The sequence below is a fragment of the Taeniopygia guttata genome, chromosome 5, assembly GCF_048771995.1.
Source record: "Taeniopygia guttata chromosome 5, bTaeGut7.mat, whole genome shotgun sequence".
In the NCBI taxonomy this organism is placed as follows: Eukaryota; Metazoa; Chordata; class Aves; order Passeriformes; family Estrildidae; genus Taeniopygia; species Taeniopygia guttata.
The window spans coordinates 61,218,530-61,241,212 of record NC_133030.1 but is presented as its reverse complement, the minus strand read 5'-3'; the positions used below and the strand labels follow the sequence as shown (position 1 = coordinate 61,241,212).

Genomic DNA, 22,683 nt, shown 5'->3' with positions numbered 1-22,683 from the left:
TAACTGCTTTCCAGAAGCACTGAATGGCTTTCTTGGCAAGAAGTATTTGCTTTTTTCCCCTCCCTCTTGAGGGAGTTTTGTGCAGCTGCTTAACAGGTCTGTTAAGGTAACTGTCTGGAGAGTCTTTGGCTGTCTTAATGTAAAACTGACTTGTGTCAGATGCAGTTTATGGAGTCTGGGAGCTGTGGAATGATCTGCAGCTTCTCCTGGTGTTATTGTGTGCTCTCCTTTGGCAGGCAGGCACAGCTTGGTGCTCAGGGGTGCTTTGATTCACAGAAGCATTCACTGCTGATGAGCCGAGTGTACAAATCTTTCAGGCTGTAGATTGATAAAAGCCCTTGAGGGGACTTTATCACTATTTTTTTTTTTTTTTTTTGTCTGGCTTTTAGTTAAGGATTCTAATTTGTGGCTATTTTGTGTGCTTGGCATACCCAAATACATGAGTGTAGCCAGGCATCTGCTGCTTTTGTTCCTGATGTGTATAAATGAATTGTAGACTGTTGGCACCAGAATGTTCAGTTACAAACACTGTTGCATCCTTCTCTAATTACTGATATTTTTGTGGGAGTGTCAAGTGTTTTGGGGATGTGATCCAGCTGCAGTGACAAAATCATGTTCATGCCTTCATGTTTAAATCTATAGTTTTGTAGTCTTCCTGGAGAAATCCTACTCTTAGGAAATTAATGCCAGGAGTTTTGGGGTCAGAAGTTTTGCTTTCCAAAAAGTCACACATGAAGGAAAGTCTCACTGGTGTCCAAAAAGGTATTTTAATAATTTGAGTGTAATCTGTACTGAGAGGAATATGGAAATCTAACCTGTAATACAGTGGAGAATCGCCCTATAGTCTGTAGTGATCAGTTAAGGCAATGAAAAGAGAAAATCCCTGCTAGAGTAAATAAGAAGTAGTGTAACTTTTTTTTTTTTTTTTTTAAAGTATGGATAAGTTACTGTTGACTGCAAATATTAAAAAATGCAAAACTGCCAAAAATCTGCATGTGACAGTCTGATACAACACCACTGAAGGTCTCCTGTCAAACAGATGAAACTCTGCATAGGAAGTGATAAACAAAAATGCCTCCTGAGGCTCCAGAACAGCTGAAATGTGTTCTCAACACAGAATTCCCAGCAGGCAGCTCTAGAGCAGCTGTGATAAAAATTGTTACAGCAATGTGCAGGCACTAACGTGTCCAGAGGAGCATTCTGGATTTTGGGAAGGAAGATTTGGGCAGTTGATGTATCTGACACTGCTGCAGTTTGGTGTGATGCCTCTGAGCTGTCTCTGGCTCTGGTCTGTTTGGGGGAGGAAATTCAGCAAACTGAATAAAAGGAGGGAAAACACATATAATTCCAAAGATGGGTGAAAGATCACTTGTCATATGATGTTACTGAATATAGGCAGTAGAAAATGGAAAGAAGAAAGATTTTAAGGGCTAGAAAAGTGAGAAGGTGAGATTGGGAGGAAAATGGTTCATAGGTTGGTTCTGTAAAGTGTTGGTTCACGACAACCAAAAGTTGATGGTTTACAAAGCAACTCCTGAGCTACTGTGCCATAAAGTTGGTGTGTGTTGGTATAAACTTGGCGTCTACTTTGAGCTGCTTTTACTTACTAGGGGGAGCAACTGGGCTTGCAGAGCTGGTCAGGAGTCCTAGGAATGAGGAAGGACTCTGGTCTGGTCAGTGGCTGCAAAAATGATGGTTTGGACCCCTAACTTCAATCTGTGCAGTTTCACCAACACCCCCTGAGCATTTTGAGGGTATTTTGAATACTCCCCTTTTGTTTGGGGAGTAGACTACTCTACATTCTTCTGAAAAGCAGAGTATAGCCAAGTGTCTTATCAGACCTGATGTAGCTTTACAGTAGCTTATCTAAGAAAATTTTTCCTTTTCTGCCTCCTTCCCTGCTGCAGTACCCAGCCACAGAATTAGGGAATGGCACGTTTTGGTGCTGCCTCTGTGTGTGTGGTATTGGCTGGTTGTCTAAATCAACACAGATCCAGCAAATGGAGAAAAGGGTTTTAACATCTGCCAGTTGAGTTGATAAATGGTGAAGTGCTCGAGCACACAACCCCACATGTGCACTTGGAGCAGATGGCTTTGATGTGTGCTGGAGACAAATGTGCTGTCCCTTCTGTCCCCTCCAGCCTCAGCAGGGAAGGGTGCACAGAACAAACCTGGGAGTGCTTCAAAAGCCATCAAAACGTGGAGTGTAAATAAACCACACTGTGCTGACTTTGTTTGTGTGTAGTCACTGAGCCTTGAGTTTTGGGGGGTGATCTGCATTCAGTACATTGAAGTGGGGTGGGTGATCTGCTGTTTTCATGCTTCAACTCGTTCATTGTGCCAGGGATTGCAGACAGTGCCACACGTAGGTCGTTTCAAAAGTGACAAAATTTAATTTCTTCGTGGTGGCACATTGCCTTCCCTACATGCAGTTACTGGCTCTTGGTCTTTTTTTGGTCATTTCCTAACACTCATTTAGCTGTCAAGAGAATATTGGCAGCTGAAGTATTAGAGACAGACAAGGTGTTAACATTGATATTTCAAAAATGACTGCATAGATGTTGTTGCAGTTGCAATGTTTATAAGGAAGGGGAAAACCCTGGAAGAATTGGCTTTTATGGAGCTGTGCAGGAAGCAGACACAGTTAAAAGAGCTGGGCCAATGGTTCTGGTTGATTTAGATATTTCAGTCTCTCCTACAGGCACATTAAACCCTTAAGTTTTCCATAATAATGTGTCTTTCTTTGCAGAAGGCTGTAGGAAAATTACAGTATATATATAATAGCTGTATCAGTAGGCAGAGGTCAGTGTAAATTTATTGAAGTGCTGTGTTAGAGAAGCAGTAATTCTGGGAAATTTCTCTTAGGTTTGAGACAGAGTAAAATTGTAAACAGTCTTTAGCTAATGTTCTACGAATTTGCATTTGTCTTAATTTGCTGGGAAACTTCCCAAGTGGTGGACATACTTTTCTGATGTGGGTAAAGTATGAGTGGCTCGTGCTCAGGAGCTTTTGTTATGTTTTCTTATGATAACTCAGAGTCTGCTGGCTCTGGCAGTCAGTCTGTCCAAAAATCCAGTGGAAATGGGATGTGTTCTTCACTTTTGAAGGCTTCCTTCCTTGCTGGCTAAAGCTTCCCTTTAAGTTGCAAGATCTTTTGTCTGACATCCCAGAGTGTTTCTTGTGTTCTCTTTTTATAAAAGCAATGGAAGGCTGGCAGCCAAGTCTGAAAGCATTTAACTCATGAAGGCTCTGCTGTCATTAATTTTAAACATGTCACTGTGGTGTCGGTCAGCTCCACTACCAACAAAGAAAACTAAAGTGTTCCTATAAATCATTTTATTGTCCTAATCCAACCTAATTAACTAAACTAAAAATCCTATTCTGTTGAAGCAACCCTTCCTGTGAGACATCTGCCTATTTCTTAATGGATTTTAGCTTTTATTTCTGCTATGGTGCACAAGAGTTGGTGACCATAATAGCATTAAGTCCCTCTTGCCCTCTTTGGGGAGCTCACCTGCCACAAGGGAATTAATTTTAAATTTCCAAATGCAGAGATTTTTTTTTTTTCCTCATTCCTTGGAAACATGGTTTGCAAGCCAGGAGGAAGCAACAAAATCTCTATTTCTAGAAGTGGATGAGACTTGTTCCCTTCAAGCTTTGCAAGCAGCAGCCTAAAGGCTCTGAGAATGTTGGGATTTGCTTCTGTAGTTGGTGGACGTGCTCCTGACACGGAAGGTTTGACTGAGCAGTGTTGAGCTGATGGAATCCTGCCCTGAGCTCCTGCCCTGTTGCTGAACTCTGGGGCTGGAGGTGACTCCGGGGAAGGAGCAGCACTGTCAGTGTGCAGAGCTTTGCTGTGGCACACCAGGACATCAGCCCAGATAGGCAACATCTGGCTGAGCACAGCTGTACATTCAGTGTAGGAGAAAAAGGTGGAAATGCTGACTTAAGAGCCATTTCTGCTCTTGGGGATAATCTGTTGAAGATTTGTTAAGTTGTAGTTTTGTTCCATCCTTTTTCTGTATCTTGGCTAAAAAAAGCAGAGCACTAAGAAGCATTGGTTTTAAATATAACCTTTATACATTCTTATTCCCTTAATCTACGTGGTGCCTTTCTGTGGGGTGAGGCAATTTGATTTTCTCACTTCTTGAAATGATGCTAAAACTGATAGCATCCACCTTTCCAGGGGAGTGAGTGGAGAGCAAAGAATTCAGATGGACTGAGATATTCCAGGGGCTGGCAGACTTTGCAATGTTGCTGCTGGGAAAGCAGACTCTGTTTGATCTCTATTTGATCTTGGCTCCTCTGAGACCTGACAGATTTGTAAGTCATAGCCTTTAGCTGCTGCTTTGATTGTGAGGGCAAAGTGCTGGAACGAGGTTTTGTTCTCAAAACGGAGAGAAAGGAGCAAGAATGAAAAAGTGTGTGTAAGGAGGCAGGGGAAAAAAACCAAGGCCAAGTGTTATTCCAGCCAGCAGGAAGGATATAACTGGAAATTTGAGCTACTAGCAAAGTTGAAAAATGAAAAATAAGAAGTAAAAAGGAACATTTGCTTGAGCCATGTTGTTGTGAGGTCATAGGCTTTTCAGTCTCTGTTAAAACTGGGGAGTTTTGATCCAAAATGACCAGAACACAAATCTTGAGGTAGTGGGGGGAGCTGTGGGGTTTGCCTGGAGCAATAGGGAGGAATCCTCCTGCTCACCTTAAGAGCAGGCTCAGCATCCAGTGGGGCTTGGAGCCTCCATCTGGGAAGCCCCATGGATTTGGATGGATTGCTGTGCAAACACAAGCCCTGTCTTGGAAAAGTGCTGGCCAAATCTTTCCCTTTACGCCACGTAGAATATAGCACTCAGGGTTCCCTTACTGCTTTTTTTTTTTTTGGCATTTGGACTTCTAAAAATCCCTCAGCCCCACTGTGGACATAGTCACTAGCAGTGGAATTATTGTGGAAAAATCTCTTGCTGCTGTTTGTTCCCCCCGTTCCTCCACAGGGTTTTTGTCAGGTCGCCTTCCCTTTGCTCTGTTTCCTCCAAAGGGAGCTCTTGAGCACCTTGAGACAGTTAAATGCAGAAAACCAAGTGTTGTGTAGGCAGCTGAATTCACCCAGCCTGTGTTTCCCCACCAACTGATGTGTATTATATATAGTTCAACTGCTTACAGAATTAGAATTCCTAAGATCATTGCAAACATGCTTGTATAATGTTTAGTTACAAGGGAAAAAGCAAGACCACAAGAGAGTTACCTTAGAATGTAAATGCAACGTTAAACACATATAGAAATACAAGCTTATCGTGTAACTGTACCTCACACTGTGCATCACATACCTCTAATGTGCTTTTACAACTACCAAAAAGTGTGGTTTTAATCTGTAGTTAGTATTGAGTTAGTATCCCAAGTAAAATAACAAGAGGTCCCTGCAGTTTGGGGCAATTAACCCTACTAACACCCCACATAACAATGATATATCAAAAGATAAAAAGAAGTAAATAATCACTCCAACACAAATTTCCTTCTCAGTGTCAGGATAGTGGAGCCTTTTGAAGACCTAGTTCTATTATTTCTGCATCTGTTTAGACCCCTAGAGTAGCTGCAGCTCACACTTTAGCCAAATTTAACCACATTCCTGCTGGGCCAGGGGTGGGATGTGCTGTGGCCAGCCTGGAGCCACATGGTTTGGATTGGTTTGGTAGGCTCAGGCTGTGGATGCTGGTGAGGTTTTTCCAGCATTTCTATCTGTTGGAAACTAACTCAGGGTGGGATTTTTTTTTTTCCTGTTCAATTGATAATGTTCATTAAACTTTTATGAGCCTGAAAATCAGGAGCAAACTGCTCAAAGTTAAACACAGGGAATCGTGAAGGAGCCCAAAATGCTGGAAGTGCCTGAAGGAAGATTTCCCTTCCATGACAATCCTGGGATTTATGGTTGGATTTGATAATCTTAAAGGTGTTTTAAAACTAAAATGATTCTACAGTTCCACTCACTCAAAAGCTTAGTGGATTCTAAGAGAAAGCTTTGAAAATACCCAGTTTTACTCTGGTGGATCTTGGCAGCCTTGGAGTGAAGGTGAGGAGACAGAAGTAGAGTTTGGTGCCAGGTTCTTGTTCTTCCTTGTCTTTTTTCTTGCCTGGAACGTGGACATGGTGTTGTCCAGCCTGAATCTCTGAATTGATCAGTGGGAGCTCGTGAAGCTACTGTAATTCTTGTGGGAATCGGGGCTTTTCTCACAATTTCAGTTGGTGCACCAGGGCAATTATGTGACAGCATCAAGGGGTTTTGAGGAGGGAATCCTGCTGACAGGAAAACAGTCTGAAAATTTGAATGCTAGAAGCAGTAAAAAGACAAACTCACTATTTTGGTTGCAAAACAACAGAGATTTGTGCAATCAGTCTCCAGACTCTTTTGGGATTTGTAGTAATGTAGTTCTATATTTCCTCAAGCAGTCAAAATCCTTCATGATTTTGCCTGTGTCTGCATTCCACTTGCAATAGTGTTTTATTAGTAGGAGTCTTAACTTCCACTGTTTTGTGTAGTTCCTAAAATACTGTTACTTGTCTCTTTTTTAAAAATTATTTATTGACTTGGAAGTGGCCAATTGCTTTGAGACCAGCACTTAAAATACCTGTAAAGTGTCTGAATTGGAGTAACTGTTAATGCTGAGCAGGCTGTGAAAGCACACAAGTTGAAACATTTCTCATAACGTTCTTGGCTTTTTCCAAAAAGGATTACACAATTCCAGGAAATTAAATGTAGCGTTTCTTCACTGAAAATAACTGGGTATAAATAATGGAAAACAAAGAGGAGGGGAAGTAGATGGGGAAGAAAAGTTGGGAGGGGGAAGGAGCACACAGAGAAAAGAAGATTATGTCCTACCCTGGAATTTCAGAGGACACACTGACCCTGGTCAGTATTATTAATAAATCTAAGCCCTGAGCTCTGTAGGCGTAGGGCACGACCTGAGTCAGTAATTCAGGAAGTCCTTGTGTTTCCCTGTGTGTTTTTTTTCCATCAGACCTTAAAAACTTCCAGCTTGGGTTCTCAGCAAAGCTTCCATGGGATGCAGAAGCGTGTCTGACACCAGCCTGGGCTCGGGGCACACGTCCCTGCCTGGGAATTTGCCTGGGTGCTGGTGGCCACTGCTGCACAGAGAGGCTGGAACTGCAGTCAGGACTGTCACATTACACTCTGCTTATTCCAGCTGCAACAGAGATTTGTGGAAATGAGTGAAATCTTGTGTAGGAAAGCTATTGCTTTCTGATCTTTGAAGTGGTGACAGCTGATCATATGAGTATGAACTGATTATTGTTCTGTTAAACTTAAAACTTAAGGTGTAAGGGTCTCCTGTTTATTTCTTTATTTCATTTCATTCTTTTTTGTTTTATTTCTTTATATCCTAGGAACACCTTTATTTCTTTTCTATCCTAGGAACACCTGCCACCTGCCTAGGGTTTGAGATCCCTTTCTTAGTTGTCAAACAGGCACAGAGGAAAAACTTTTGAGAGCACAGCTCAGTGTCCTGGCCGGTCACAGAGTGTTAGTGACTTAATCCAAGATGCATTTTGGTGCCACTGTAGTGGTTATTACAAAACACTAGAAATAATCTGGGAAATTCAGAAACTGGCTGTTACTGATTACCAAGTGTGTTTACATCACTTCTCAGCTGTTACAATGCTTAGAATTCATCTTCAAGTTTTGTTAAAAGCTTTATTGCAGAAAAGAAGTACTTGGAAAGGTCATCTTGCCTAATCAAAGTATGGTTTGGTGGGAAGGAACCTTAAAGAGGATCCAGTTCCACCCCTCTGCCATTGGCAAGGACATTTTTCACTGGACCAGGTGCTAGAACTTCCAGCAAGAGGCACTTTGTAAATGCATTGTCTGGTTGTTAAATGCATGAGGTTTGCAAGAAACAATTCTTCCATTATGTGTTTTCAATAATTCTGTGTCAAATACTCTTGCTAACCCTTAGTAGGCTTTTAGTATGCACATAGATGTTTTTAATACCTCCAGCATTCAGAAGGATTTTTAATGATTTGTTCAATAATTGATGGAGCTTTGGCATAATTTAGGCTTTTGTGAGGGAGAGCAGGCAGATGAGTAGAATATATTTAGTTGTTTAGTTTAACCATCCCTATATGTGAATTCTTTAGGTAAAAAGCAGAACAAAGGAAAGGAGCAAGTAAGAGAACAACTTGGAGAAAATTATCCCCTGAACTGAGAACTGGAGAAAACCTTAATTAACTTATTAATTCATTGCTTAAGTGTCTACAAAGAGCAGTCAGTAACAGTCATTGCCTTCCAGAATTGTGTGTGGAATTTATATGGACCTTTTGTCCATATAAATGTCCATATATGGTCCATTTATGGTCCATTTATATGGACCTTCATATTTACATCTATTTCCTTATTAGCCAAGAAATTCAGTTTCTCAGCTCATTTCCCTCAATCTTGGTGATATAAAGCAGAAAACAGGAGCTGTCCTCATCTTGTCTTCTTTTAAATACTAAAATCCTTTTTAATCTTTGATGTTAAATCCATATCTGTAGACACCAGTCTACTTTGACAGGTAGTAAGAAGTACCTTTTAATGAGGAAAACCACACTGAAAGTGTTTGGATTTTGTCAGCAGTTATATAAAACTTCTGGGCTCTTTCTGATATAAATAGAAATTTACTTAAACAGAAGTCCTGGCTTTTAACTGGAAATCAGTTTTGTTGTTCACTTACTTAAAAAAAAAAAAAACCAAGCCAAAGCCCCCTCAACTCCAAGTCTTTGCTAGGGTACAAGTTGCTGCAAGGGTTAGGAACTGAATATAATTTCGGAGAAAAAAGGTGTTTGGAAAAAATATGGTACTTTTTACGCACAGAATACCATATAAAAATGGTATTTAGTATGTAAAAATGTATATACAAATGTAAAAAAAGTATTGGGTACTTCTGAACTAGAAACAACTGCAGCTTGGGGTTTTCCATTAAAAACAAACAAAAGAAATCTTGCTGTATGTGCTTACCCAACCTTGTAATAACATGTTACGATACACTGCTTTTCCTGATCACAGCAAAGGTGTTTATGTAGAAAAATGATTTGATTGCAATATTTTTGTGTGTAATAGACATCTTTTTTTTTTTATCCACCAGGCAATCAGCTCAAAAGGCCACCACAGTGTCTCTTACACATTATCCAGAACCCAGACAGTTGTAGTGGAATATATTCATGACAGAGAAACAGACATGTTTCAGGTAAGGCTCTAAAATACTTGGATTGTTTTTTAAAAGCAACATAAGGAAACCCCAGTTCTGCCTTATCCTTTGGGTGTTCTCTGTGACCTGTGGGATTTCTACAGTCTGACCCAGCTGCATGAATTTGGGAGCACTCTTTGAAATTTTGCATTATTCTACTCTTTGCAAACCCACACCAGCACCTCTTAATGCTCTTACTGACTTACTCCTTTAATTGTACTCTGCCTTTTCTCCAAAGACAATTCTGGAGAGAAATGTGTGCTGTGTTTGAATTCATGAATGTGCACAGAATTACACCCACCACCCTCCAGATAATAATGTAGCTGGAGTAAAAAGGACGTGGAAGGAGTAGGACGTGGGATGGGGAAGGAGGAAAGTAAAAGGAGCTGGGCAGCAGGGGAGACAAATCAGAGATAAATGATATTTATCATTCCAACTCGTTATGATGAGTTCCTGAGGGGTGTGCAGATCTCTCAGCACACACAGGTGGTGTGGGCTGAGTTTCTCTAAGCTCCCATCTAATGTCCAACACCTGCTCAATGTCCCCTGTCTGCATTTGTGATTTTCTGCCTCATTTTGGTAGCCTGAATTGATTTTCTTGTGCTGTGTTATTTTTATGTATAATAAGAGAGCAGAATTTCTGTGTGTACTTGGACTTCAAACTTGGGGAACCCAGACATGCCAAACAACCCTTTTCATTCTAGTCTGTGTTATCTAGAGCATCTCACCAGGAATTGTTATCCCTCCTCATTCAGCCTTTCATATTTAAAAGGGTCAGCAGCTGAGTGCTGTTGACAGAGAGGAAATAACTCTTCGGAGGTGTTGCTGCTTCTCTTGACTTGCGTGTTTTGCTCTATATTAAATTTTCCAGTGTGACTGAAACTATTAGGTCCAAATAGAAATTGATTAAAACCCGGTCTTACTCATTTGCTGCAGAATGAAGGATTGAACAGCTAGGGTGAACTGAAATAGGTTTTTCTGTGTTGACTAGTGAAAGAAAAATGTAACCCATCCATTGGGGTTACTGTGTGATGCTTGTTCAGCTCTTGAGTAGCTACAGTACAATTTTTTCCTGTATATAAATTTTGAAAAACCATTTTTGAAAGCTGGATTTTTCCTCTTCTTGAGTGCAGTACAAAATTAATAAAGAGTTGCAGAACAGCTGCTTTTTCTGGGCGTACTGCATAGACATCTATTGCATAATGTCCTAGTGGTGGGTACAGCTTTTTTGGGGGGATAAGACACCATTTCAGTCTTGGGGTGTGTTGGGGGTCCTGCTGTGATTTGATTTCAGTGTGACCTCGAGTGCTGTGTCCTGGTTCAGGTTTCTGCTCTCTGGCTCTTCCCTGAGGATTGCATTCCATGCATTGGCTGCAGGGGCTGACACAGGAGTGAGCTGCTGGACTGTGGCAATAATTGCCCACTGAAGCAGTGCCAGAGCAGCTGAAGAGGTTTCCATTATTCATATGAGCCATTAGATTTGAGCTGTTTTCACCAATCTATTGGGGAAAAGTTACTTGAGGAGGTTTAGTGCAGCCCTGTGGTACATGATGACAAAATTCATGTCTTTTGATCCACAGAGTAGAGTTTCACTGTTGGCCAAGCATCACTTGGACAGACAATCCTTGGAGTTTAATGTTTTCTTCTAAAATGTGTGTTCTTGGTTTGTGTAGGATGTGGAAGTTAAAAGGGAAGGATAATTCCTGGACCACACCTTCAGGCCCCACTTTGACTGCAGTTAACATGTATTATCCTGGGCTTTTTTGTTCTTTATTCCCACTGTGCTTCTTGAGTTGTTGTTCTGCTGTGTTGTTTGTAGTTTCAGTTTTTTTGGGGTTTTTTGTTGTTGGTTTTTTTTTGGGGTTTTTTTTTTTTTAATGTGACTATATTATGAAATCTGTGTGTAAATGCTGCTATGCCCCTTTGTCTTAGTGACATCCAGGTCAGATTTCTTCATTTAATTACAGAAGAATGTACAGATGTGTTCCTCTGGCATCTCCCAGACTCTTACGTGCTCCAGCATCCATAAATGAAGATTTTCTTCAGAGTTTAACCATTTTGTTGATGATGTGTTAGGTGAAGTTGAACCTGTTCCTTCATGGTTTGATGGGGTGAAAATGGGTTGATTTTATCTGCTGGTGTCCCTACAAAACCTGAAATGTGCAGCTCCTACCATAAATAACCACAAGTTTATACAAGAAGCAGGTACATTCAATACAAAGCATTGATTTTTTTCCTGAAAAACGACCCTTCAGAAGACGCAGAATCCAATTCTCACTCTCACCAGAGTGAAATTCTGTTGAAGCCCAAGAAGCTGCAGCTGTTAAATTCTGTGCTGGCAGAGTTTGTCTTGTCAGGGGCAGTGTTTTACTGCCAGCAGCACTGCCAGCTTTAACCATCACCTGCACAGGACACAGCTCCCGCTGCCTCTGCAGCACCTGGCACATTTATGGGTTCTTGCTGGAAGTGACTCGGGGAAATCAGGTGCCACAGTTAACAAAAAGGGTCCCAAAATACAGCCTGAAGTTGCTAGAAAGAAGAAAATCTTCTGTGCTGTACAGGAAAATGGAGAAAAATTAGTGATGAAGTGTGTAAAGAGCAGCTCTGAATTATGGACTGGGTCTGTAGTGACTCTAGTCTGGCTGCAGCTGAGGTAAAAGTTCTGGAAGGTGGATGTTGATAGCATCAAGATTTTCCATTTTTTCCTTAGGCCTTTGCTTTTCAGGTGATCTCAAACCCAAATTCATGCTGTAATACAGAGTTTGATTGTTCGTGCAATCTGAGAAAATTGCCAGATTTTAAAGGCCACTTTTTCAAATAAATTCAAGTGCTGAAAAGTAGCACAATACACGAGACTGATCCTCTAAGAAGGATTTCTCAACTGGAAAAGGGAAGAAAACCAAATATTTAAAGTATTTGATTTTGCACTGACATACTTGTGACACAAATGGGATAAGTACTGAAGTGTTTATATAAAATGCTACATATCATTCTAGGAATGTAAAAAAAGCACACAGATGCATTGTTTATAGATCTTAATGGTAATAGCTAAAGAAATTGGAATTTCATGGTGAATGATTACTGTGATGTAAGGCTGGGAGCACACACTTGTGTACTTTGTCATCCTTTAAGGAAAAATGAGGCAGATTTTTCTCTAATTGCATCTAAAAGCTTTGAGAGAATGATCTATTTTAGAGACTGCAAGAGGAAGAAACTTGTTATGAACAAATTAATTTCATATTTGTTATTGATTATCCTTTAAGAGACTCCATGTACAGATGGAGAATAGTCAAAATTTATTCATGAGGTTCCTGCTGCTGCTCAGTGCTGACTCTTAGCAGGAATTGCTTTGAATGGGAAATAGAAGCCTGGTAGAAATAATACTGTAAAAGGAAGAAGAATATTGCTTTGTAAGATTTAGCTTCAAGTTGTCAAGTTCTATAAATCAGGAATATCCCATATTAAATAGTTTCTAAACTCTCTCTCCTGGGTATTCTAGTAGACACTTTCTGTGAGAAATTGAAATGTGGACTTTTGATTAGGCCTTGTTGAGTATTTCCTGTGCAGGGAGCTGATCCCGTTTTGTGCCTGTGCTGTGGAGACAGTAACTGGATGTGTCCCTGAGCCAGGAATTCTGACACGTGTTAAATTGCAGAGAGAAGCACAGGAGAGGTCCCTGCACTGTTTCTGTCAATCCAGTTGTGACAAGGCTTAGATGTGGATAATATTAATTTCCTTGACTCGTGAACAATGTTTTTTTAAAGCAGGTTTGGTTTGCAGAGGTGTTTGTTAATGATGGAACCGTACATGGCTCCCCATAGCTGGCTTTAAACAGCAAGATCTGAGCAGAATGGAACTTCTTGGGGAACACTGAGATCATGTTTAGTGAGGAGGTTATTTAATACCAATGTAGATACTTGATACTGAAGGTAGTTTCATGTGAAGAGTATTCCTAATTCTGTTTGATCACAAGGTGTCTGTAAAATTAATATTCTGTTCCACTTCTTGTTCCTCAGCTCCACTTTCCCAGTTAAGCTCAAAGTTGGTGTAACACTAATTTGCCTGTAGAAATATTGATAAAGCCTCACTGTCTGGCAGTCAGGTCCTTCCATCCATGTAGTCATGAAGTTTTCTGTCCCAGGTGTTTCCAGATTTAGAATTAAAATTTTTAGCTGACCACATAGAAAAATCTTCCTGTCTGCTGATAAGTATGTTTCATTTCTGCTCAAATCAAGAAAGTTTTTTAATTCTGTTAGTCATGCATGTGCATGATTAGGAATAAATTTCAATATAAGTGTGCATTTTTCCTGACAAATTTTCTTTCTGGGACTACAAATCCTGAAAACATGAAGGTGGATAGCTCTTTGTTATGACATATCAAAATAACCAAATTATGGGTCTAAAAAAAGTCCTTTATTTTCATGGCAAATGTATTTGGAACTGGAAAATGTGAATAAAACTTGTCAATCCAAGCTAGTGCTTTCTTGCCTAACAGAATGCAGTGGTAAGTAATTTGCTGTGGTTGGATGAGGAAATGGAAAGGTGATAATACTTCTTTAGTGACAATACTCTTATCAAACAGATCAGCTGTGTTGATCTGTTTCAAGCAAGCATGAACATCATTTGTGGTAAGTGAAAATTTGTCATTCCATATCCATGTGTTGTATTTCTACCTAGCACAAATGTGGAAATACAGATCAGTCTTGGTTGGATCTTGTCATCCAAAAATTCAGTAGATAGAAGTTTACTGATGTCATCAGTAAAGTATTAACCTGGCAAAACTGTGTCCTCAATGCTTTAAATTTCAGTGGCTATTTCTATTTATACCATTATCTTAATTTTTTTTGCAGGTTGGGAGATCTACAGAAAGTCCCATAGACTTTGTCGTAACAGACACTATTTCAGGAAATCAAAATACTGATGAAACCCAGATTACCCAGAGCACCATCTCCCGATTTGCCTGCAGGATTGTTTGTGACAGGATCCCACCATACACAGCAAGGATCTTTGCAGCTGGCTTTGACTCGTCTAAAAATATATTTCTTGGTGTAAGTACTGCTAATAATGATATATTCTGTTACTTTCAAGCCCCCAAATCTCCTTGTACTGGTTGATAACTTGTACTGGCATTAGACTTTTATTTACACCAGCTGCAGTGTTAAGTAGAAAGTGCAGTTTTATGTGGCTGAGTTATCACCAGTAGAGATATATAATTGTCTTTAACAATGAAGCTGCACTTTAGGAACTGTTAGAGGATTTTCTTTAGGTTGGTTTGATGTATTTCTGATAGTCACTGTGACTCTCACACGCAGGAAAAAGCAGCCAAATGGAAAAACCCTGATGGGCACATGGATGGATTGACAACCAACGGGGTGCTGGTGATGCACCCCAAGGGAGGCTTCACGGAGGAGTCCAAGCCCGGGGTGTGGAGGGAGATCTCGGTCTGTGGGAACGTCTACACGCTCCGGGAGACCAGGTCTGCTCAGCACAGGGGCAAACTGGTAAGTGCCAGGTTGTTGGGTTTTATTATTTTTTTTTTAATTGGGGTTGAAGGTACTTGAGATGAAAATTCGCGTTCGGACTCAGGTGTTTATTTTTTATCAATGTTACAGTCTTGCAGCAGTGAGTTCTGTAGTTTTTCACTAACAAGGCACGGAAATGGTTAACTGTCTCTTGTTACAAGGTCTTTTAAGGCTAAACTATCTAATTAAGAAATGACACCTAAATTGTTTTCACTTTTAACCCAATAACTAATCTCTCAAAGTTCACACTGTGGACTTTTCTGTCCATCTATAAAATATCACCCAAACCCATGGAGAAGAAGGAAGAAGGTGGTCAAGAAGAACAACCTGCTTCTGCCCTAAAGCTTCTATCTTGCTTCGTATTTATTACTATATTCTAAAACCCCAAACTTTTAAGTTTTCCACCCTGTGATACTACACACTTGTAACCAGCTACACACCAGTAATCTTAGTGCTATCAATCAATTTTGTAAGCCTGTTCCACAGCTCCAGGTCAAATGTAGTGTCCTCCAGGAAGTCAGAGTCTGTACAGAAAGTCTAAAAAATTTTCAACATCCAGAACTCCAACAGGAAGCGACTGAGGTTAATCAAGGGGTACTGTGGATGTGACAGTCTGGTCAGAGAGAGAGAAAGCGAGATAAGCTTTGCCATGAATCAGTCTGGGAAGTTTCAGGGAGCTGGAGACAAAGGGTGATGATCAAATGGAAACAATCCACAGGTGGTGTTTTGTTACAAGGTTGTTTACAAATGGGTGTCTTCTTAATTAGCCAATGGTGATGGTGTTTTGATTAAAGGACCAATCAGGTTCACCTGTAGGGAGCTAGAGTACAAAAAGGAATGAGTTCCTAATAAAATTATTATTAGCCTTCTGAAAATAATGGAGTGTGTCACTCTTTATCCATGTCACTTCTGACTCAACGGTGACAGGGAACTTGTTTTCCTGGCTTTGAATGCAGGCAGGTACAGGGTGGTTGTCCCTGAGTAGTGGCACTGTAAATCTGTGTGTTACAGCAGATTTTGCGCTGCTGTTCTGTTCCTGAGTGTATGGGAGAACACTCAGAACTTTCTGCTAATGCCACTTTTCCAGCTGAAATAGCACAGAGTGTAAAAGCTAAATAAACTCTGCTCTGGAATGTTCTCCTGGGACATGGGGATGTCTGGAAGTTGCTGCATGGGGAGCTGTCTTTTGCAGTACTGCCAGAAGAGTCCACTTTTGTGCAAAAGCAGTTGGGGTAAGGCAGCTTCTGTTTGATTTACCTGCTACTGGGAAGATAAGAGGAGCCCTGGAAGTAAATTTCTGTTTTCTCCTGTGAGGCAGGATGGGCTTTGCTTTCCCAGAAGTGAGAGATTTCAGCTGCCAGGGAGCTGTGGCACATAAAACCAGGAGAGAAGTTCAATGAACTGACTTTGCCACTCTGCCATTGGCTTTGGAGGAAACTGACTGCAGAAAGAGTTAAGGGAATGGAGCTGGGCTGCTCTGCTTTCAGCACCCTTCAGCACATAAATTGCTTTGTCACACGGATGGTGGCAGGCAGATGTTGCCTGGGGACCTGGGCAGATGATGTGGCAATTGCAGCCTTTGTACGTGGTTAGCAAAACACCTTTTAGTGCTGCTAAAGAGAGGCACAGCAAAGCAAATGAACCCCCCTCCCTGCATCCAAAACGAGTGGAATTCTCATTTAAATAAAATTGCATGGCACACTGGTATTGATGGGATCAGTATTCGTTGATTGGGTTCATAAAACCAAATGCAGGCTGTATAATGAATTGAACACGTTGCATGTGAGGGAGCTTTTTGTTTTGCTGTTTGTGAGGGAATATCTGAAAAGAGCATCAGATCAAGGCTTCTCTCATCTCTACTTGAACCATTACCTTTTTCTGCTGGAATTACTTGGCACTGATGACCTCTTATCTGTAGTCTGTATTGTACCACTGAGGTGTTTTTTGCAAGGATGATCCACAGTTAATCTGTGAATTTAAACTGGATTAAAATGTAAATGCTAAATTGGTTGTCATTCATAGTATTCTTAGGCAGATGTGATGATTTCATGTGACCTACTTAATGTATTTGTTTGTATTTGGCTGTTTGGTCTGCATTAGGTGTACTTTCTGTGCATAGTAGGTCTGTTTTTCTCTTTAATTTTATAAAGAGTATTTTTAATATATATTCATCATTAATTAACTGATAGCAAAAGCATGGATTGCTTATATGTTTGTGACATTAAAATAAAGAATATTTCAGTCAAGTACAATGTGTGTTTGGCATAATCCCTTGAAAATGTTGTAAGTACCTGCTTTTAATCAGAGAGAAGCCTTTAGGCAGTGCACGCTGAGGCTGTGTTTGCTTGAAATACTTCATTAAATAAGAGGGCTAATGAGTGGGGTGGGTAATTGTTCATAAGCTGAGCCTGTGTGGCTTCAAATTTGTCACCTGAGAAATTCAGCTGGTAATTCTGTCTGCTGCAGTGCTAAGCCATGCAGGTACCTGTGCTGCTGAGGCTCACTCTGGGAGCTCACGCTTCTGCAAAACGCTTGACCCTTGCCACAACCCCAGAACAAATGGTATTTGAGAGGCAGGACGGCTGGCCTGTCCTGGGTAGCAGGTTTTAGTCCAAAAAGGACTGGTTTTTTAAATATCTGAGCAGCTTCAGTCAGTGTTATGTGGGCAAAGAATTCCAGGAGAGAATCTGCTAATGCAGCCCTCAGGGAATGGCACGTCTTTTCTTCAGTCTATCAGGACTTAGTGAAATATGACAAAGGCGCATAGAATCAATATTGGAGGAAAAAAAAAGCGTGCTCAGGGGCCAAAAGACTGTATAATAATTTATACTGCAAATGCAAATTCCCTGTACAAGCACAGAATAAGAGATCAGGTTATAGGTTAGGCAGTGGGGTGGATTCAGGACAACAATAAGACAGAATGAAGGAGGTGAGAAAGGTGATGTGGTGTCTGTAAAAGCTCCCAGGCTAAACAGCCTCCCCTTGTATCCTGCCACCAGGTAGAAAACGAGACCAACATCCTTCAGGACGGCTCCCTGATCGACCTGTGCGGGGCCACGCTGCTGTGGAGGACGGCGGACGGGCTGCTGCACACCCCGACGCAGAAACACATCGAGGCGCTGCGGCAGGAGATCAACGCCGCCCGGCCCCAGTGCCCCGTGGGCTTCAACACCTTGGCCTTCCCCTCCATGGAGCGCAAGGACGTGGTGAAGAAGAAGGACGTGGAGGACAAGCAGCCGTGGGTCTACCTCAGCTGCGGCCACGTGCACGGCTACCACAACTGGGGCCACCGCAGCGACACGGAGAGCGACGAGCGCGAGTGCCCCATGTGCAGAACGGTCGGCCCCTACGTGCCGCTGTGGCTGGGCTGCGAGGCCGGATTTTACGTGGATGCCGGGCCACCCACCCACGCTTTCACCCCCTGTGGACACGTGTGCTCCGAGAAAACTGCCAAATATTGGTCCCAGATCCCGCTGCCCCACGGGACTCACGCCTTCCACGCCGCCTGCCCCTTCTGCGCCACGCAGCTCTCCGGGGAGAACAACTGCGTCAAGCTCATCTTTCAGGGCCCCATCGACTGAGAGATCTGCATGGCCACGACCACAATAAAAGTTTTTTCTTGAACGGTTTACTGTGAAGATTTTTGCCACTAATTCGAGATTTTAGCTTTTTTTATAATGTTGTTCGTAGGGGCGGGTAGGGTGGGGATGGGGGAAGCGATGAGAGGATGGAGGGATGGTGGTGGAATTGGGATACATTGATACCTGGAACTTGACAGATATCAGTGGTGTTGCATGCTCGAAAGCAGCATATTCATGGAGTCTTCTTGGTCAAATTGTAGTATATTTGTAATCTTTTTATTAGTACCCTGGATCAGAAAAAAGGTGTCTTAAATGATTTTTTTAAGCTAAGATTTTTTAATGGAAAGGTTTTTTCTTCTGAACTTTGACAAGCCTTTAAAACCTATTTTTCAAATCTAGAAGGAACATACAGAATGTAACTGTCTTTAATTTGCAATATAATTTAACTTGAATAGTTTCTCAAGGAGCAAATACAGAATGTGTGGACAACCCATAGGTGAATGTTCACTAGAGATAATTGGATATGTGAGATAAAAATTAGCTGCCTAAAGTGTAGAGGATAAAAGTTATTAAAATATCTATTATGGTATAACACAGCTGGCCAAAAAGGCATCAAAGATTACTTGAAACTGAGGAAATCCTGTTTGCATTGATTTCCTTTCAGTGCAGTAGATATCCACTGGCTATTAGATATGGGAGATGGCTGATTATTTTCTGTTGGTGTTTTGGTTTTTTTTCCTGTTTAACCTGCATCTGGTGAAACCACTTTTTTCCATACTTAGCTCTGGGGTTTAAGCTGATGTTTTGTGTGTGTGTAGCCTGGCCTTTTTATTTCTGCTTTGCTTGCCCTCGTGCTCCTTACCCAGGGCCTTTGGGTGAGTGGAGCTCACAGATTCCCAAAATGGTTTGGGTTGGAAAGGACCTTAAAGCTCATCAGTTCCACTCCCTGCCGTGGCAGGGACACCTCCCACTGTCCCAGGCTGCTCCAGCCTGGCCTGGGACACTTCCAGGGATCCAGGGGCAGCCACAGCTGCTCTGGGGACCCTGATGGAGCCAGAGGCATGTCCAGGCTTTCCTGCTGTGATGAAGGGCTGGTTTAGGTACAGCTGGTACAGAATTTATTTACATAAACCTGAATTCAGGAAAGCACTTACTCTGACTTTAAATCCAAGCCCATGCCTGGGTCTGTTTAGATTCTCAAGAGCTTCAGTGCATTGCAGTTATTTGCTGTTATGTTTAGGAAAAAAAAAGGCATTTTAAAATAAGTTATTTTTTAAGCTCACTTTAAAGCATTTTCACTAGAAGGGAGAGCATAATTTCCAGTTCAGCTGAGCATTTTTGTTCACTTTTCAACTTGCTGCCATCTGTCACCTTTCTTTTTGCAGATTGAGTTGTGTTTGTATCTCTTTTTTTCCCCCCAAATGTTTGCAAATCAAACAACATTCAAATGTAATCAAATATATGCACCAGGGTGGTACATTTGAAGTGGATCACTTGAAATTCGTGACTTTTTAAGAGAGCTGATAAATGTTTACTATGGAAATAATTAAATCAGAATTTCATATGAGGTGTACCCTGCCCACTGTTAGGCTCATTTCGTGCAGCATGATAACTCTTTGATTTGTGTTGGTTTTTTTTTTTCTTCTTTATGCTTTCTGTACTCTTGGTATCTGAGGTATCAATCTATCCAGGTTTAAAAAAAAAAAAAAATTGGGAGAAATCTATAACATCTCTAGATGAAATTGATCATTCAAGCTCAGTTCTGTTTAATCAACTATAGCTTTTCGCTATATTTGTGCCCTTTGTATAAATATATAATTTATATGATTTTAATATATTCTGTATATATATATATACTTGAATTGGCCTGTTCATATTTTGGTTGTAAAATTGTTTTATAGTTAACCTTATAAACATTTTACATGTCCCTTGCCAATGGTGATGGGATGGACTTTGTCTGCTGCTGTTTTTAGCATAATTTTGCTGTATACATGTTCAGCATTTTAATAATTTGAAAATAGCTTTACTTTGCTGTTTAAAAAAAAATAATCTGCAGCATTTTTTTTTTTTTTTCTAAAAGCCCCAGACTGTACAGTTTTTGTCCCACTCAGTGATTGGAAACAGGATTAACCTTTATGCTTCTTCCTAGTGCCTTTTCAAGGAGATCCTCTTGTGATTCCGTATTCCAAGTCCTCACTCCCAGCCTCGTGGCTCATCTCCACGGAGAGCAGCAGCCCCAGCCAGGTGGGGAAGAACCCAGACATGGAGGTGCCTCTTCCTCAGCCCTGCAGCTTCCTCAGGTCCCACAGTCATTCCTGGTTAGCAGATACCTCATTTTTGGGAGAGGCAGCCTCCCTCCCTGCTGGACTCACTCCTGCAGCTCCCCCCGTGTGCTGGGCAGGGTTGTCTCCTCTGAGCCCCCAGGGATTGGAAACAGCCAGGCAGCACCTCCCTCCCCCAGCTGCTTTAGTCCTTCACTTGCAGTTGAATTGCTGCTTCAGGGCTTCATATCCCTTCTGTTCCCTGTGGAAAGTGAATGTACAGTGTTGGAAGGATCCTCACTGGGAGCACAGCACGCCATCAGCCTTGGTGTGTTTGGCTTGTGTGAAGCAGAACACTGGATGATGGTTTGTATCCAAGGGAAGTGTCTGTTTGAAACTGTTTAAACAAGATTTTTGGGTTTTTTTCCTTTTGCTGTTGGCAGTTCTGTGTAACACAAGGAATACTGCAGGAAGGAAAACTCTCAGAATCCCAGAATGGGCAAGGCTGGAAGTGACCATAGGGGCTCATCTGCTCCCACCTCCCTGCTCAAGAAGGGCCATCCCGGAGCCCAGGGCACAGGATTGTGTCCAGATGGCTCTGGAATCTCTCCTGATCCACACCCTCTCTGATCTGTTCAGGGTTTGCTCACTGCACAGGGAAGTTCTTCCTCCTTTCAGGTGGAACCCGTGGGCATCAGTTTCTGCTGGTTCCTCTTGTCCCACAGAGCAGAGCCTGCTCCATCCTCTTGGCACCCCTTGAGATATTTATACACATTGATGGGGTCCCCTCTGTTTCTTCTCAGGGCTGAACATTCCCAGCTCCTTCAGCCTTTCCTCCTGGTAGAGGCTCCACTCCCTCCATCCTCGTGGGAGGATTTGCCCTCTGCTGTTCCTGTTCCAGCATCTCCGTGTCCCTCCTGTCCTGAGGAGCCCAGAACTGGGCACAGTGCTCTGGGTGTGCCTCAGCAGGGCTGAGCAGAGGGGCAGGATTCTTTTCTGGGAAGCAGTTTCCCAAGGTTTCTGTGGAATTCAGGGACTTTGCTGTTCAAATCCAGGCTCAGGCCTGCAGAGTTGGATGTGGCAGAAGAGTTTGTAAATGTGATTTTCCTCAAACCCTGCTCTGGTGAAATGATGGAGCATTCAGCTCTTGGCCCTCACCTTCCCCCAGCTCCATAAACTACTCTGCTCTGGTACCTCGATAGGAAAAAGGAGTTTGTGGATAAATAAAACTAGAGGCAGTAAACTTGAGAACCACACTCAGGTTTATTAATTATTTCAGTGTTTCTTTGCATCCCATTTCCAACGCTGGTAATGTGTTCCATAAGGATTTTTTTATCACCTGTTACTGTTGATTCTATTTGGATCCTCAAAAGCAGCTTTGACTGCATAACGTAGAACTAAAAGTATTTTTCTAGTCTGATTTTTTTTAAAAGGTGAAATCTGTCAAATCCATGCACGTTGGAGCTGGAACATTTCCCTTTTTCCGTGGCAGCTTTTTGGGAGAGTGCTGAAGTCTAAATGAAACGAGTGATGAACACTGTTCTTACTGGGAATTGTTGTCCAGTTGTACAGGACAGTGCACACAAGACTGTGTTTTATTCATTTTTTTTTTTCAAATGTGGTCATTTTGTGCATCAAGCTACAGTCACAGTACTGTACAGGCTGAGTGATTAAAGAAGAATATTTTTTTTTTCCATTGTGAGGGTGGGAATGGGGATCAGAAGAGAAGAAAGCCATGGCTGAACTGGTTCCAGCAGGGACAGATCCACCTTGAAGCAAAGGAACTGCTTGGAAATGTGACTGGAGCTGTTCCTGCTTTCAGACCTCATCCATGCCCTGCAAAGGATTCTCCTGAGTTTGTTGGGAAGTTCTGGGATGCTCTGGAAAGCCCCAGGACCTTCCCAGTGAGACACTCCTTGGTGTTTTAGTGGCAGTTCCTGGAATTTGAGGGTTTGGCTTCAGAGCCTGAGCGAGGAGCCAGAGATGCTGAGTGTGTCATAGTGAGAAACTGCCACGGAACTGTGAACAGAACTTAATTATGTTTTTAGTGCTTAATTATATTTTAGGGCTGTGGTCATTCTCCCTT

General features: G+C 41.8%; 1 protein-coding gene across 2 annotated transcripts in view; it reads left to right on the top strand.

Annotated features, from left to right (window-relative positions):
- Window positions 1–18,384, top strand: part of PELI2 (pellino E3 ubiquitin protein ligase family member 2) — a 65,999-nt gene extending 47,615 nt beyond the window's left edge. For both annotated transcript variants that reach the window (XM_030275216.4, XM_030275217.4), the window contains 4 exons: window positions 9,132–9,233; window positions 14,084–14,281; window positions 14,546–14,734; window positions 17,755–18,384. In XM_030275216.4, coding sequence (XP_030131076.4) covers window positions 9,132–9,233; window positions 14,084–14,281; window positions 14,546–14,734; window positions 17,755–18,336 — 1,071 coding nt within the window. In that variant the 3' untranslated portion in view covers window positions 18,337–18,384. The remainder of the gene's footprint in view (window positions 1–9,131; window positions 9,234–14,083; window positions 14,282–14,545; window positions 14,735–17,754) is intronic.
- Window positions 18,385–22,683: the final 4,299 nt, after the last annotated feature.